Genomic DNA, 17,920 nt, shown 5'->3' on the forward strand with positions numbered 1-17,920 from the left:
TGTAACATCTTTCCTGCTTGTATTTATTGCATCTCATCCTATAGATTATTCAACCAAGAACTTCAGCCATTTCTTCTTCTTCTTCTTCTTCAGCAATTGATTTCAGATATTTTCAGAGTGATTCTCTCTCTCTCTGTCACTCACTCACTCTCACACACACCTACTCTTTTACCTACTTTGTGGAGACCAACGGGAAAATGTTCACATCTTATTAAGTTCAGCATACTTTCAGCTAGAAAAGCCATTCAGGCATCAAAATGTTCAGCTCATCATTAAAGAGCGAGTGGCGAAAACATTTGCTCTAATTCTATCCATTCACTGTTGTAACTGTCCTTCTGAATCCATTTGACTAAATACTGTAGCTGATTAGCCAAGTAGTAATATTAGAAATTTGGTGCTTCTAGGTGTAGGACCTAAGCATCCTGCATGTTCATTTCTGAGGAAGAGTCGAAGTCAGAAGAACCTTTAAAATATTTATTACAACCTTGATGAAGAAAAGCAATTACAGAGTTCTGGGTTCTTTCTCTATCTGAGGCCCTGATTCTAAACGGCAAAACCATTCGACCTGCCTTCAGAGCAAAGAAGAAGAACCCCTCACTCCTCAACCCAGTCAAATTAATACAGTTTTTGGAATATGCAAATGATGGTAGATCTGACGTCATCCGCGTTGTCCTTCATCCTCGCTCCTTGGTTGGTTTCTTGACCTCGTTCTGACCCCTCATTTGGTGATCTTGTCGCCAGGCAGATTTTGATCTGTGACATTCTCAGAACACATCCTGACCTTTCAATAGACAGTTTTAGAGGAAGCACCTCGAGCGTTGCTATGCAACCGTGGTCTACTTCCTGTATGTGGTTTCCTGTCTACTCTTACAGCCTTACACATGTCTCCTATATTCTTAAAGACCAGTGAACTGGTTAAAACAAAGGTACAGTATATCACAGAAGTGAGTACACCCCCTCACATTTTGTAAATATTTAAGTATATCTTTTCATGTGACAACACTGAAGAAATGACACTTGGCTACAATGTAAAGTAGTGAGTCTACAGCTTGTATAACAGTGTAAATGTGCTGTCCCCTCAAAATAACGCAACACACAGCCATTAATGTCTAAACTGCTGGCAACAAAAGTGAGTACACCCCTAAGTGATAATGGCCAAATGGGGCCCAACAGTTGTCAAACAAGGAAATGGCACATTACTGCCACCAACCATGGAGACAGAAATTAACATGCAGTGTCTGGCGAAGGCATATGGTTTGGAACTTTATCATTTTAAAAACACTAGAAGTTGGTGGCATGGTACCAACTGGCATGGTACCAAAGATACCAGTTTGTGCCAGATGGGTGTGGCTTCTGTTCCATTTAAATCCAGCACATGAAATGGTGCATGTTGCTTGTGCCTACCTGAAGCTACCGGATAAACTGTGACACATCAACAAAATATCATGTGGAATCTAACTGAACGGTGAAGAGCAGCATCTTTTCGGTCAGAAAATGTGAGCACCATATCCTAGCCCACAACATTTGATTATGAATCAGAACCTCTGCAGATAGGAAATCTGAATCTTGCTGAACTTGACAGTTCATTCTTTGACCTAGATTGTGTAAAATCATGGTTGAATAACATGAAAAACTGATAAAATCACACCTGATATTAATATGGTGCCCTGGTATTTGGGGTAGTATCTCCATCAGTGATGTAGACTGTTCTCTTTGTGTTCAAAAGGAGAGACATCATGTTCCCTTAATATGAAAGTACAGCCTATTTTAACATTATCAGATGATGAAGATCAATCTCCTATCGGTACCTTCTGCTGCCTGCTCCATTCAGGAGAGTTTCCACACCCTTGCTGCTATGTAACAAGCAACATTCTAACATAGCCAAATGGAACACAGCCAAACAAACAGAGACTGACACACCCCAACGCCCAATTTCTTTTGGAATATGACTAAAACTAAGAAATATATTTTACCTTTAAAAAACATGATTTCAGCTCTCTAGATGCACATTTATCAAAGCTGCATTCAAATGCTTATGCCTCATAAAACATAACAAAATTACATCATATATAGCTACTAAATATTGAAAAGTGTGGTAAGATGTGGCCAGCAGATGATCCGACTTTAAATTAAGTCTTTGCTTTCCTTTCTGCTCACTGTAGTTAGACATGAGTACAAAAACATAAAAATCAGCAGGAGAAATTTTGCTGGGCAGCACCTCCCAAACATGTATTGATAGGTCAACACAAGATTGCCTGCAGAACCCTCCCTTAGAACAACCCATCACTGTCTGTCCTTCCTGAATTCAGATTTATAGGTTCAAAACTACCCACAGCTTTACTAATATAACCCATATTAACATTTCCCCCCATGGTGTCATCCTCCCAGAACGAGGGTTTGATTGGGTTTAATCATTTGCTGTAAGAGGAGTGCTCACAGGCTTCCATGTTCAAATGTGTTAGCAGATGACAGACAGTGGGTGTAAATGGAAATAGCAATGTGGAGACTAAAGTTAATGGGAGCCACATTGATCTGACATGACAAAAACAACGTAGCAGGACAAAGATACACATAATCAGTAGGTCAGATCCAAACTGAAACCTTCAGTGTACAGTGGGAGATGTGTCTTTTCCACACTGATGGAATTTTGAAGTGTTGACAACAAAACTCCATATCCCTCTCTGTTTCTTTCAGCCAAGCTGAGATCTCTGATCCCAAAAATATTTTAGATAATCATGCAGTAAACTGCTTCAAAATACATGACCTCATGTTATAGCAGGTGTTTTGATGACAAAGGTAGAGTTTCCCTGATCATGTTTCTACCTGCAGTCATTGTTTTCACATTCCAGCAACAGAGTTCTCGTTAAACTTTCCCACCCTTCCTTAAACTTACAGTGGTGTGAAAACGTGTTTGCCCCCTTACTGATTTCTTATCTTTTTGCATGTTTGTCATACTGTAATGTTTCAGATCATCAAACAAATTTAAATATTAGTCAACGATAACACAAGTAAACACATCATGCAGTTTTTAAATGAAGGTTTTTATTATTAAGGGAAAACAAAATCCAAAACTACAAAGCCCTGTGTGAATAAGTGTTTGCCCCCTAAACCTAATAACTGGTTGGGCCACCCTTAGCAGCAACAACTGCAATCAAGCGTTTTCGATAACTTGCCATGAGTCTTTTACAGCGCTGTGGAGGAATTTTGGCCCACTCATCTTTGCAGAATTGTTGTAAGTCAGCCACATTGGAGGGTTTTCGGGCATGAACTGCCTTTTTAAGGTCATGCCACAGCATCTCAATTGGATTCAGGTCAGGACTTTGACTAGGCCACTCCAAAGTCTTCATTTTGTTTTTCTTCAGCCATTCAGAAGTGGACTTGCTGGTGTGCTTTGGATCATTGTCCTGCTGCAGAACCCAAGTTCGCTTCAGCTTGAGGTCACAAACGGATGGCCGGACATTCTCCTTCAGGATATTTTGGTACACAGCAGAATTCATGGTTCCATTTATCACAGCAAGTCTTCCAGGGCCTGAAGCAGCAAAACAGCCCCAGACCATCCCACTACCACCACCATATTTTACTGTTGGTATGATGTTCTTTTTCTGAAATGCGGTGTTACTTTTACGCCACACATAATGGGACACACACCTTCCAAAAAGTTCAACTTTTGTCTCGTCTGTCCACAGAGTATTATCCCAAAAGTCTTGGGGATCATCAAGATGTTTTCTGGCAAAACTGAGACGAGCCTTTATGTTCTTTTTGCTCAGCAGTGGTTTTCGTCTTGGAACTCTGCCATGCAAACCATTTTTGCCCAGTCTCTTTCTTATGGTGGAGTCATGAACACTCAGCTTAACTGAGGCAAGTGAGGCCTGCAGTTCTTTGGATGTTGTTGTGGGGTCTTTTGTGACCTCTTGGATGAGTTGTCGCTGCGCTCTTGGGGTAATTTTGGTCGGCTGGCCACTCCTGGGAAGGTTCTCCACTGTTCCATGTTTTCGCCATTTGTGGATAATGGCTCTCACTGTGGTTCGCTGCAGTCCCCAAGCTTTAGAAATGGCTTTATAACCTTTTCCGGACTGATAGAGCTCCATTATTCTCTTTCTCATTTGTTTTTGAATTTCTTTGGATCTCGGCATGATGTCTAGCTTTTGAGGATCTTTTGGTCTACTTCACTTTGTCAGGCAGGTCCTATTTAAGTGATTTCTTGATTGCGAACAGGTGTGGCAAGAGAAATTGAACTCAGGTGCGATAAACCAGTGTTTTGACAGGGGGGCAAACACTTGTTCACACAGGGCTATATAGTTTTGGATTTTGTTTTCCCTTAATAATAAAAACCTTCATTTAAAAACTGCATGATGTGTTTACTTGTGTTATCTTTGACTAATATATAAATTTGTTTGACGATCTGAAACATTACAGTGTGACAAACATGCAAAAAGATAAGAAATCAGTAAGGGGGCAAACACTTTTTCACACCACTGTATCTGCACGACTTCCTGTTGTTCTGAGTCTCTCTGCACCTCCTCACAGCATTTCATGTCCACAGGTCAAATCTTTACAAAGGTCAAACAGATTAAACAATTATTTGAACAGTTTTGCAAATGCATAACATAGCACTATATCATTTTATCAAGAATTTCTTTCTACATAGGCCACCTAGTGAATTTCTTCTTTTGGAGTGTAGATAGAGAAATTTTGGGTTTCTTGTTTTTCCAATAAAATTGTGAAAAATTGTGCTTTATGCACATTTGGATTAATGTTATCATGTTGATAAACTGGATGAATGACTTTCAGCATACAGCAAAAGGTGAACCAGCAGAAAGTTGTCATAGCTTTAAAACTAAAAGAATGACATTTCATAGTAAGTTGATAGTTGATAAGCAGATTGACACAGCTGTGAAGTCAACCTTCTTCCAGATTAAGTTACTAAGTCACCCCTCTCTCACCTTGAGATGGTTAACAATGCTGTAGCTCCTTTCCTCATAAGTATAAGTAAATGAAATCATATAACCCAGTTTTGGCCTGTCCTCACTGGTTTTCAAAATATTACAGACCTGACAGCTTTTTACTCATAGCTTAAGACATTCATTCATCCATTTATTTACATTGGCTTTTAATACATAGTGCAGTGTCATACATTCTATTTAATCTACGTCTTATATTCTTTGCATTCATTTTATCATGCTGTTTCATTACTTGTAATGATCTGATTTGACTTCTACTTGTTCCCAGTTTTGTGTTTTGTTTCTTTGTTTATGTATGTGAAGTACTTTGGTCAGTAGGAAGTAGCTTATAAAGTGCTGTAGAAATAAATTTGATTTGATTTGCCTTAGAAATCCATTACTGTATTTATATTTGTGCAAGTGTGATATTAATGTATTGTTTGTTACTTTTATCATGCTACCATGAAGGTCAATCTGATTATTATTGTTAACATTTGAAGTTTTCATAGCATTATAACATGGTTGTACTGTTAGAAGTACTTGAAAAGAAAGTAGAAGCAATTAAAGGGGTTACTAGTGACAAGGATACTGCAGTAGTAGCAGGTGAGGACACGTATAATAGCTCACAAGACACTCAGTTAACAGACACCAACAACAGAGAGACAGAATTGTACTGCATTTTGGTAGCGATCATTGTAGGGAAGAGATAAACAGTAAATTGTAATGTCTTCTGTGGCCAAACTGCATAGCAGGATGGAGCGAACTGGCAGTGTCAGTGCATCTGAGCTGCTCCTAAATGTCCAGCCCTGTAATCAGCTGATGAGAATCAGCTGTGAGCTCCGCTGGGACTGTCTGCAGAGAGAGACAGGGATAAGAGAGCGAGAGAGGTGGCAACGAGCAAACCTGACATCTGCATTCAGTTTCATACATATACAGCACCCTGTTGTGTTATTTGATTGTTCTATTATGTCAAGATATTAAACAAAATGAAGGAACCGTAGCGATTTACAAATACCCCAACGTTTCCTTTCAGCGGATCTTCTGAAGCGTCTTTTTGACTGGAAGTCTATGGAACAGTGTGACGGTACTCTCTGGAATGTGCAGCTTAAGCAAATACCGTTCATGCCATCACAATAACAATGGCATAGATTGTTGACAATTTTCTCTACGATTTTTATCTATTATATGTGTATAAAGCTTAAGGATGGCATAATAGGATCAGAAAAGTTGCAAGGAGTAATTGGAAAAACACAGACAGGCAAGCTAGAGCGGGGGGTCACGTGACTCAGAATGTGCCATATGGATTGCATTGGCCCATTCATTGTCTATGGAGAAATAGACAAAATATAAATCTTGATTATAAAAAAAAACGTAAAAGATATCAAGATGATTGTTGCACCATTGGCAGCTGAACGTCTCACGAGTTGAATAGACTTGAAATTGCATTTCTAGCCCAAGGTATGCTGGAGATATTAAGGCTCAGACTTTCCCATTTATTTCCAATGGGAAAATTTTTGCCCCATTCATTTGGCAAAATTTGCTGAAAAAAGCTGAATATTTTAAAAAGTATAAATGTTGCAAAAAATTAATATACAAGATAGAATGTCCTGGAAGAGCTGAACATTTTGATACCAGAATGGATTTTCTAGCTTAAAATATACTAAACTTATTAAGATGTGAACATTTTCCCATTGGTCCCCACGAAATAGGTAAAACAGGTAGGGTTGTGTGTGTATGTATATAGGTGTGTAGGTGGGTCTGTGTGTATGTGTGTGAGAGAAACAGAGAGTAGTCCTACACCATGATGACTACTAGAGTGTGGCTACTGAAGTGAAGCATAAAATGTAAATGGTAATTATGCAAAAACCATAAAAGATCAAAAAGCTGTGTACAATACTAATAGCTGAAGAGTTGCTGAATAGCTAATAGTTGAAATCATGTTTCTAGCTAAAAGTATGCTGAGGTTATTAAGATGTGAAAATGTTACCCATTCATTTGAATGCGGCAAAATTAGCTGAAAAAAGTTAAATATTGTAAAAAGTATAAATGTTAGACACAAGACAAATACAAGCAAGCATGCCCTTGAAAAGATGAACATTTTGATACCTGAATGGTTATTCATGGTAAACAGCTTTTTGATATGTTTTATGGTTTTCTGCATATTTGATGTTGACATTTTGTTTCATTTCAATAGTCACAATGTAGCAGTCCTCAGGGTGTAAGACTACTCTCTCTTTCACACACATACACACCTACTTATTTTACCTACTTTGTGGGGACAATGGAAATATTTTCACTTAATAAGTTCAGCATACTTTCAGCTAGAAAGGCCATTCAGGTATCAAAATGTTCAGCTTTTCAAGGACATTCCTGTTTGTATTTATTGCATCTCATACTTCAGATTATTCAACAAAGAACTTCCATTTCTTCTCAACTATTTCAACAAAGAACTTCAGCCTTTTCTTGTCATCCTTCAGCTTTTTCAGCAATTGATTTCAGGCATTTACAGGGTGATCCTTCAGCATATTGGCATCCACATGCATTTTAGACAGGAAATGCATTTCTCTAGTTTTATCTGCAGACTATACACTGGTCCAACAGTTGCAGCCATCAACAAAGAGAAAGAAAAATACAATTGGTGTCGACTGTTAGAAGTGTCCAAATTGACTTTCCTGTTTATATTGCACAGACAATGTATTTTTCCTGTGTGTATATGTAGTTTTGTGTGTGTTTTTCAGTGCTGAGCCCATGCCCTCTTGCTGCAGCTTCAGCCAGAAGGTGTCACTCCATCTATAAGGGTTTTGCTCAGTGTCTGATGGCTCTGGGTGACAGTCTGACGGACAGTGCCCGGAAGGATGAGAACATACATGAGATACACTCAATCTGCAGGTCAGTGCAATCACACACATATAAACACGGGCTGTGTGATATATCAAAATAAGCAGTATTAACAGCAACATTGACAGCAACAAACAGTGCAAACAATACAGAAAAAGCAGTATAAACAGACAGCAAACAATGCAGACAACAAAGGAATGTTCATTGAAATGAGATAAATAGGGATAAACAGAAAAAAATAGCGTACTTAAGAACCAGAGACCTGTACGAGTCTGTATGATCTGTACAATGTATATGTACAGGTATTGCACTGAGGGTTATTGTCCAGACATACTGTCGTGGGTTAAATGTTCATCAGAGCGACAGCCTGGGGGAAGAAACTGTCCCTGTGTCTAGTTGTCTTGGTCCACAGTGACCTGTAATGCCGTCCAGAGGGGAGGAGTTCACACAGATTGTGTCCGGGTGTGAGGGGTCTGCAGTGATCCTCTCCACCCTCCTTTTGACCCGTGTGGTGTACAGGTCCTCCATGGAGGACAAGCTCACACAAATGACCTTTTCTGCAGTCCTGACTGTCCGCTGAAGTTTGTACTTGTCCTGTTTGGTTGCTGAGCCAAACCAGACAGTGATGGAGGTGCAGAGAACAAACTTGATGATTCCTCTGTGGAACTGTATCAGCAGCTCCTGGGGCAGGTCGAGCTTCCTGAGCTGGTGCAGCTAAGCTGAGACAAATGAACAAAGCATCAGTGTTTGATACCCTGGGATGAGCACATGTTGGACATGCATCCTGGGATTTGTATTTAATGTCTTATATCCATAAGCTGGTACCTTCAGTTTTCTTTTAACACATTCATCTTCTGACCTATTGATTAATCAAGGAGAGTTTTATGACCATCAAAAACCTTAAAGTGTTTAATTTTCCTTTGCATCATCTATTGAGGCATTAAATTTGACTTATTTTTTTTAGAAGCAGGTTGCTCAAAGTAAGTTGTCCCCTTTCCACTAATCTATACTTTTAAATTATTTGTCCTCTTTTTAGTTCGTCTTCTCATAAAAAAACTACTGGATTATTAAAAAGTCTCAGTGATCTGCCATAACATGTCAGCCTCCTGTGGAAGGAGCTACTGTAGTTTCAGGCTCCCCCACACAGACAAGGAGTTGTTGGCTGAAACCTGAGCTTTCAGCTTTTCAGAGTAGCTCCTCTTTGCTGCTCTGATCTCCCTTGTCAGTATGTTTCTTGCCTGGCTGTACAGAGTCCTGTCCCCGCATCTGTAAGCCTCCTTTTTGGCATGACGAAACTGCTTGAGTGAACTAGGGCTTGTTGTTGTTGTATGTGCAGAAGGTCTTTTGGGGCACACACACATCCTCACAGAAGCTGATATAAGATGTCGCAGTGTCAGTGAGTTCGTCCAGGTCTGTAGCTGCAGTCTTAAATACACTCCAGTGTGTGCAGTCAAAGCACACCTGTAGCTCTTGACTTAGCCTAGGAATTTTAAACATGCCATGGTGCAGCCACTGATTAAGAAACCTGGTCTGGATCCCCCAGTGCTCTCAAATTTTAGGCCCATTTCAAATTTACCATTCCTTTCCAAAATCCTTAAAAAGATAGATTACACTCAGTTACTGGCCTTTTAAAACAAGCATACAGTGCCTTGCGAAAGTATTCGGCCCCCTTGAACTTTGCGACCTTTTGCCACATTTCAGGCTTCAAACATAACGATATAAAACTGTAATTTTTTGTGAAGAATCAACAACAAGTGGGACACAATCATGAAGTGGAACGAAATTTATTGGATATGTCAAACTTTTTTAACAAATAAAAAACTGAAAAATTGGGTGTGCAAAATTATTCAGCCCCCTTAAGTTAATACTTTGTAGCGCCACCTTTTGCTGCGATTACAGCTGTAAGTCGCTTGGGGTATGTCTCTATCAGTTTTGCACATCGAGAGACGGAAATTTTTGCCCATTCCTCCTTGCAAAACAGCTCGAGCTCAGTGAGGTTGGATAGAGAGCGTTTGTGAACAGCAGTTTTCAGTTCTTTCCACAGATTCTCGATTGGATTCAGGTCTGGACTTTGACTTGGCCATTCTAACACCTGGATATGTGTATTTGTGAACCATTCCATTGTAGATTTGGCTTTATGTTTTGGATCATTGTCTTGTTGGAAGACAAAGCTCCGTCCCAGTCTCAGGTCTTTTGCAGACTCCATCAGGTTTCCTTCCAGAATGGTCCTGTATGTGGCTCCATCCATCTTCCCATCAATTTTAACCATCTTCCCTGTCCCTGCTGAAGAAAAGCAGGCCCAAACCATGATGCTGCCACCACCATGTTTGACAGTGGGGATGGTGTGTTCAGGGTGATGAGCTGTGTTGCTTTTACGCCAAACATAACGTTTTGCATTGTTGCCAAAAAGTTCGATTTTGGTTTCATCTGACCAGAGCACCTTCTTCCACATGTTTGGTGTGTCTCCCAGGTGGCTTGTGGCAAACTTTAAACAACACTTTTTATGGATATCTTTAAGAAATGGCTTTCTTCTTGCCACTCGTCCATAAAGGCCAGATTTGTGCAGTATACGACTGATTGTTGTCCTATGGACAGAGTCTCCCACCTCAGCTGTAGATCTCTGCAGTTCATCCAGAGTGATCATGGGCCTCTTGGCTGCATCTCTGATCAGTCTTCTCCTTGTATGAGCTGAAAGTTTAGAGGGACGGCCAGGTCTTGGTAGATTTGCAGTGGTCTGATACTCCTTCCATTTCAATATTATCGCTTGCACAGTGCTCCTTGGGATGTTTAAAGCTTGGGAAATCTTTTTGTATCCAAATCCGGCTTTAAACTTCTCCACAACAGTATCTCGGACCTGCCTGGTGTGTTCCTTGTTCTTCATGATGCTCTCTGCGCTTTAAACGAACCTCTGAGACTATCACAGTGCAGGTGCATTTATACGGAGACTTGATTACACACAGGTGGATTCTATTTATCATCATTAGCCATTTAGGTCAACATTGGATCATTCAGAGATCCTCACTGAACTTCTGGAGAGAGTTTGCTGCACTGAAAGTAAAGGGGCTGAATAATTTTGCACGCCCAATTATTCAGTTTTTTATTTGTTAAAAAAGTTTGAAATATCCAATAAATTTCATTCCACTTCATGATTGTGTCCCACTTGTTGTTGATTCTTCACAAAAAATTACAGTTTTATATCTTTATGTTTGAAGCCTGAAATGTGGCAAAAGGTCGCAAAGTTCAAGGGGGCCGAATACTTTCGCAAGGCACTGTAAAATACATTCTAACACGACCTCTAGTGACATGTCATAACACTGAACATGAGAAAATATTATGGCTATGGCTACAGTTATACACGTCATAATAATAATATTAAACATCCTGTCTGCTGACAGTCAAACTTTTTTATCTAGTTATCCTTGACCATAAGCATCCTGCAGCATTCATGAGACTGGCTAACTAGACATCCTGTCTACTCTAAACATTTCTAATACAACAAGTTGTGCTTGTGGGTTGTGTTTTTAATATATATTGTTTATTGCAATGTACAGCACTTTGGTCCACCTTGGTTGTTTTAGTGCTTTATAAATAAAGTTGGTATGGTAGGGTAGGGTAGGCTCCTCAGTCCAACTCTTCACTGTTTTGACCACAGGCTTCACATTTTTAAGTTTCTGCCTGTAGGTTGGAATAAGATGGACCATACAGTGATCTGAGAGTCCGAGGGCTGTGCCGGGGACAGAGCGATAGACATCTTTTATTGTTGTGTAGCTGTGGTCCAGTGTGTTTTTGTCCCTGGTGGGACAGGTGATGTGCTGTCTGTATTTGGGCAGTTTGTGGGTGAGATTTGCTCTGTTAAAGTCCCCTAGAACAATGAATGGAGAGTCGTGATGTTCAAGCTTCAGGCTAGTTATCAGTTCTGCTAGGAACCGTAGTGCACTACCGTTATCCTGCAGTGTTATGTACACTCCCATTAGCATGAAACTGTTGAATTCACGGGGAGAGTAAAGGGTTTGCAATTGATAACAATAGTCTCTAGGTCTACGGTACATGTCCTCTGTAGCACTGTGACATCTGTGCACCAACTTTCATTTATGTAGAAGCAGATTCCACCTCTCGTTTTCCCGGGCAGCTCCTTTCCACGATCCTCTCTGTACACCTGGAAGCCCGGTACTTGAATTGCGCTGTCCGCGATTGAGTCGCTGAGCCAGGTCTCCGTGAAGCACAGAGCAGTAGAGCATGCAAAGTCAGAGTTAGTCCTGTTGACGAGAAGAATTTCATCCATTTTGTTGACCAGGGAGCGGAGATTAGCCAGGTGAATAGATGGGAGTGAGGTCCATGTTCCCCTCTGTCGTAACCACACCAAGGTGCCAGCCCATTTTCCACGGTGGCAACCTTTTTTCCAGGTCCCGTATATTGCTGCTGTTTAGACAAGCATTTTACATTTCCACAAAGTCAGTCTAGTTTCTGATATCAATAGGGCATGTCCGCCTGTTCACATGCAGTTGGAATGATGTGTTCCTCAAATAACTGTACTGTACATGAACAATAACAAATTGTGCCAAAGTTAATATAGACTCTGAAGAGTTCTTTTAGCACAAGACTGTTATATCCCTGGTGTAGGAAGGAGCATTACTGTAGGTCGTTCCTCCAGACTGTATAATATACGTTATCACTGCAGTGATAAGACTATGCCATAATTGACGGAAGTGCAATACTCAAATCCTGGGGGTAGAAATGCATGGTAAATATGCACATATGTAATATCTTGTTCCTGATTTTTCTCAAATACATTATATTATCTTGTTTTTAGGTTTTTTTGAGTAGTTCTCAGAGATCCTTATGGCTGGAATAGGCATTTTCCTCATTGTGGGATTAATTATGGGAGTAATATTATTGTGTGGATGCTGACAAGCCTCCTGTTTCAGCTAATTTTGCCCCATTGAAATGAATGGGCAACAGGTTCACATCATAATAACTTCAACATACTTTTAGCTAGAAACGCGATTTCAAGTATTAGCATTAACATTTATACTTTTTCATATATTTAGCATTTTTCAACAAATTTTGCCCCATTCAAATGAATGGGAAGAATTTTCACATCTTTATAACTTCAGCATACCTTCAGCTAAAAACACCATTTCTACTGTTATCTATTCAGAAACTCTTCAGCTATTCACAATGTACACAGCTTTTTGATATCTTTTGCAGTTTTTGCATAATAACTGTTTATATTTTATGCCTCATTTCAATAGCCACACCCTAGTAGTCCTCAGGGTGTAGGACTAATCTTTTATTTTCATACACACACAGACACACAAACACCTACACACCCACACACACACAACCCTACATGTTTTACCTATTTTTTGGGGACCACTGGGAATATTTTCACTTCTTAATAAGTTCAGCATACTTTCAGCTACAAAAGCCATTGAAGTATGAAAATGTTCAGCTTTTTAAGGATGTGTGCTTGTATTTTTCTTGTTTGTAACATTTATACTTTTTCAACTATTTAGCATTATCAACAAATTTTGCCCCATTCAAATGAATGGGAAAATTCTACTTCAGCATAATTTCAGCTATCAAAATGTTCAGCTCTTCCAGGACAACCATATACAAAGCAGCATATACAAAGAAAAGAGTAACGGGACCAGGATCGAACCCTGAGGGACCCCTGAGTTGAGGGGTGCCACTGTAGAGGAAAAATCCCCAATGATGACAGAAAAGGTCCTGTTGGTCAGAAAGGAAGTAAACCAGCTCAGAGGCCTTTTAGGCCAGCCAGCATAATGTTCTAGGTGGGAGATCAGGACCGTGTGATCAACGGTGTCAAAGGCTGCTGCTGATAGATCTAGCAAAGCTAAAATGACAGGCTGCTTAGCATCAAGGGCCAAAGCAATGCCATTGTGGACCTTCAGTAGAGCAGATTCCGTGCTATGGTGGGGCTTAAAGCCTGATTGAAATTTGTCACCAATATTAAGCCGATCTAAATGAGATTGCAGTTGAGTAAAAACAATCTTTTCCATGACCTTAGATAGGAAGGGTAAGAGAGAAATCGGGCGTAAATTAGATAAAAGAGAGGGATCAAGGTTGGACTTTTTTAGATGATGTTCAAGCTTCAGGCTAGTTATCAGTTCTGCTACTCTCACTATCACATGCTTGAGAGAGTCCGGAACCATGCCACTACCGTTATCCTGCAGTGTTATGTACACTCCCATTAGCATGAAACTGTTGAATTCACGGGGAGAGTAAAGGGTTTGCAATTGATAACAATAGTCTCTAGGTCTACGGTACATGTCCTCTGTAGCACTGTGACATCTGTGCACCAACTTTCATTTATGTAGAAGCAGATTCCACCTCTCGTTTTCCCGGGCAGCTCCTTTCCACGATCCTCTCTGTACACCTGGAAGCCCGGTACTTGAATTGCGCTGTCCGCGATTGAGTCGCTGAGCCAGGTCTCCGTGAAGCACAGAGCAGTAGAGCATGCAAAGTCAGAGTTAGTCCTGTTGACGAGAAGAATTTCATCCATTTTGTTGACCAGGGAGCGGAGATTAGCCAGGTGAATAGATGGGAGTGAGGTCCATGTTCCCCTCTGTCGTAACCACACCAAGGTGCCAGCCCATTTTCCACGGTGGCAACCTTTTTTCCAGGTCCCGTATATTGCTGCTGTTTAGACAAGCATTTTACATTTCCACAAAGTCAGTCTAGTTTCTGATATCAATAGGGCATGTCCGCCTGTTCACATGCAGTTGGAATGATGTGTTCCTCAAATAACTGTACTGTACATGAACAATAACAAATTGTGCCAAAGTTAATATAGACTCTGAAGAGTTCTTTTAGCACAAGACTGTTATATCCCTGGTGTAGGAAGGAGCATTACTGTAGGTCGTTCCTCCAGACTGTATAATATACGTTATCACTGCAGTGATAAGACTATGCCATAATTGACGGAAGTGCAATACTCAAATCCTGGGGGTAGAAATGCATGGTAAATATGCACATATGTAATATCTTGTTCCTGATTTTTCTCAAATACATTATATTATCTTGTTTTTAGGTTTTTTTGAGTAGTTCTCAGAGATCCTTATGGCTGGAATAGGCATTTTCCTCATTGTGGGATTAATTATGGGAGTAATATTATTGTGTGGATGCTGACAAGCCTCCTGTTTCAGCTAATTTTGCCCCATTGAAATGAATGGGCAACAGGTTCACATCATAATAACTTCAACATACTTTTAGCTAGAAACGCGATTTCAAGTATTAGCATTAACATTTATACTTTTTCATATATTTAGCATTTTTCAACAAATTTTACCCCATTCAAATGAATGGGAAGAATTTTCACATCTTTATAACTTCAGCATACCTTCAGCTAAAAACACCATTTCTACTGTTATCTATTCAGAAACTCTTCAGCTATTCACAATGTACACAGCTTTTTGATATCTTTTGCAGTTTTTGCATAATAACTGTTTATATTTTATGCCTCATTTCAATAGCCACACCCTAGTAGTCCTCAGGGTGTAGGACTAATCTTTTATTTTCATACACACACAGACACACAAACACCTACACACCCACACACACACAACCCTACATGTTTTACCTATTTTTTGGGGACCACTGGGAATATTTTCACTTCTTAATAAGTTCAGCATACTTTCAGCTACAAAAGCCATTGAAGTATGAAAATGTTCAGCTTTTTAAGGATGTGTGCTTGTATTTTTCTTGTTTGTAACATTTATACTTTTTCAACTATTTAGCATTATCAACAAATTTTGCCCCATTCAAATGAATGGGAAAATTCTACTTCAGCATAATTTCAGCTATCAAAATGTTCAGCTCTTCCAGGACAACCATATACAAAGCAGCATATACAAAGAAAAGAGTAACGGGACCAGGATCGAACCCTGAGGGACCCCTGAGTTGAGGGGTGCCACTGTAGAGGAAAAATCCCCAATGATGACAGAAAAGGTCCTGTTGGTCAGAAAGGAAGTAAACCAGCTCAGAGGCCTTTTAGGCCAGCCAGCATAATGTTCTAGGTGGGAGATCAGGACCGTGTGATCAACGGTGTCAAAGGCTGCTGCTGATAGATCTAGCAAAGCTAAAATGACAGGCTGCTTAGCATCAAGGGCCAAAGCAATGCCATTGTGGACCTTCAGTAGAGCAGATTCCGTGCTATGGTGGGGCTTAAAGCCTGATTGAAATTTGTCACCAATATTAAGCCGATCTAAATGAGATTGCAGTTGAGTAAAAACAATCTTTTCCATGACCTTAGATAGGAAGGGTAAGAGAGAAATCGGGCGTAAATTAGATAAAAGAGAGGGATCAAGGTTGGACTTTTTTAGAAGTGCTCTCACTATCACATGCTTGAGAGAGTCCGGAACCATGCCCAGCTCAAGGCAGGAATTGATGAATGTGACCAGAGTGGGGCCTATAGTATCGATGACCTCCTTGACCATCCTGGTAGGGACAGGGTCAAGGGGGAAAGAGGCAGGTTTTAGCTGTGAGACATATTTTTTCAGTTGGGGCAGTGAGACCGGGACAAAAGTTTCTAGCCTGTCTAGATCATGAAAACAGGCACTTAGGAATGTTTTGTCTGGGCCATTAGACAAAACATTCCTAAGTGCTCATCTTCTGTATCACCTGTTTTTCATGGTCTAGACAGGCTAGAAACTTTTGTCCCGGTCTCACTGCCCCAACTCAAAAAATATGTCTCACTGCTAAAAGGAATGTTTTGTCTAATGGCCCAGACAAAACATTCCTAAGTGCTCATCTTCTGTATTACCTGTTTTTCATGGTCTAGACAGGCTAGAAACTAAATATTCAAGGACATTCATGCTTCTTTTCAGGATTTTTCCAACCCTTATACTTTTGAAATATTTAGCTTCATTTTGAAAGTTTTGCAGCCTTTCAAATGAATGGGAAAATTCTACTTCAGCATACTTTCAGCTATTTCAGGTATGAAAATGTTCAGCTCTTCAAGGACATTCATGCTTCTATTCAGAGGTTTACAAAAACTTCATACTTTTGAAATATTTACCTTTATTTTGAAAGTTTTGCCCAATTAAAATGAATGGGGAAATTTTACATCAGCATACTTTCAGGTATCAAAATGTTCAACTCTTCAAGGACATTCATGCATCTCTTCAGAATTTTTCTAAACTTCATACTTTTAAAATATTTAGCATTATTTTGAAAATCTTGCCCCATTCAAATGAATGGGATAATTTTATTTCAGCATACTTTCAGCTATTTTGGGTATCAAAATGTTCAGCTCTTCAATGACATTCATGCTTCTCTTCAACATTTTTCTACACTTCATACTTCTGAAATATTTTTGCTTTATTTTGAAAATTTTGCCCCATTCAAATGAATGGGGAAATTCTACTTGAGCATACTTTCAGGTATTTCAGGTATCAAAATGTTCAGCTTTCCCAGGACATTCATGCTTCGTGTTATGGTTTGTCCCCCTCACCAGGAGGGTGAGAGAGAACTGTGGTAGGACTCAAGATTGCAGACCCAGGTGCTAGTAAAACAAGGGGGTTTAATGGAAAAAGACAAAGTAACAACATAAAAAAGTCCATGTACATATACAATCTGGGTAGGACAGAGATGGTTGTGGAGACCAGGACGAACAGGTGAGCAGACAGGCTAATGGCAGGAACCAGGAGAGTAGGAGGAGCAGGACGGACAGGTGAATAGACAAACTAACCAGGAGAACTGGCAAACGAAAAGGAAATCCACAGCACAGGAACCGTCAGCGTGGATATCAAAATAACGTCTGGCTAACCTCATGGAAAAAACATACAAAGAGATCCACAGCACAGGAACTGTCAGCGTGGACATCTAGAGACGTATAACACAAAACATGTAACCTACGTACAAAATGCGATCCACAGCACAGGAACTGTCAGTGTGGAAAACGAAAAGACATACAATACATACCACGAATATAGGGCTGTTACGGGGTATGCAAGTTAGTTCTGTTAATGATCTGGCGAAGACGGAGCGTCTGCCAGAGGTATAAATAAGGAGGAAGGTAATCATAGGGATGCACCCCAGCTGTGTGCACCGACAAACGAGTCGCTAATTACCGAATGCGACACAGCTGAGGCGCAGATCCCACAGGATCGCGCGGGCAG

At 40.1% G+C, this 17,920-nt stretch overlaps 1 protein-coding gene across 2 annotated transcripts in view; it reads left to right on the forward strand.

Annotated features, from left to right (window-relative positions):
* nrn1la (neuritin 1-like a) overlaps nucleotides 1–17,920 on the forward strand; it is a 124,075-nt gene that overhangs the window by 81,349 nt on the left and 24,806 nt on the right. For both annotated transcript variants that reach the window (XM_020604258.1, XM_020604259.1), the window contains exon 2: nucleotides 7,679–7,829. In XM_020604258.1, coding sequence (XP_020459914.1) covers nucleotides 7,679–7,829 — 151 coding nt within the window. The remainder of the gene's footprint in view (nucleotides 1–7,678; nucleotides 7,830–17,920) is intronic.

Source organism: Monopterus albus, unplaced genomic scaffold (genome assembly GCF_001952655.1).
Source record: "Monopterus albus unplaced genomic scaffold, M_albus_1.0 scaffold65.1, whole genome shotgun sequence".
Taxonomy (NCBI): Eukaryota; Metazoa; Chordata; class Actinopteri; order Synbranchiformes; family Synbranchidae; genus Monopterus; species Monopterus albus.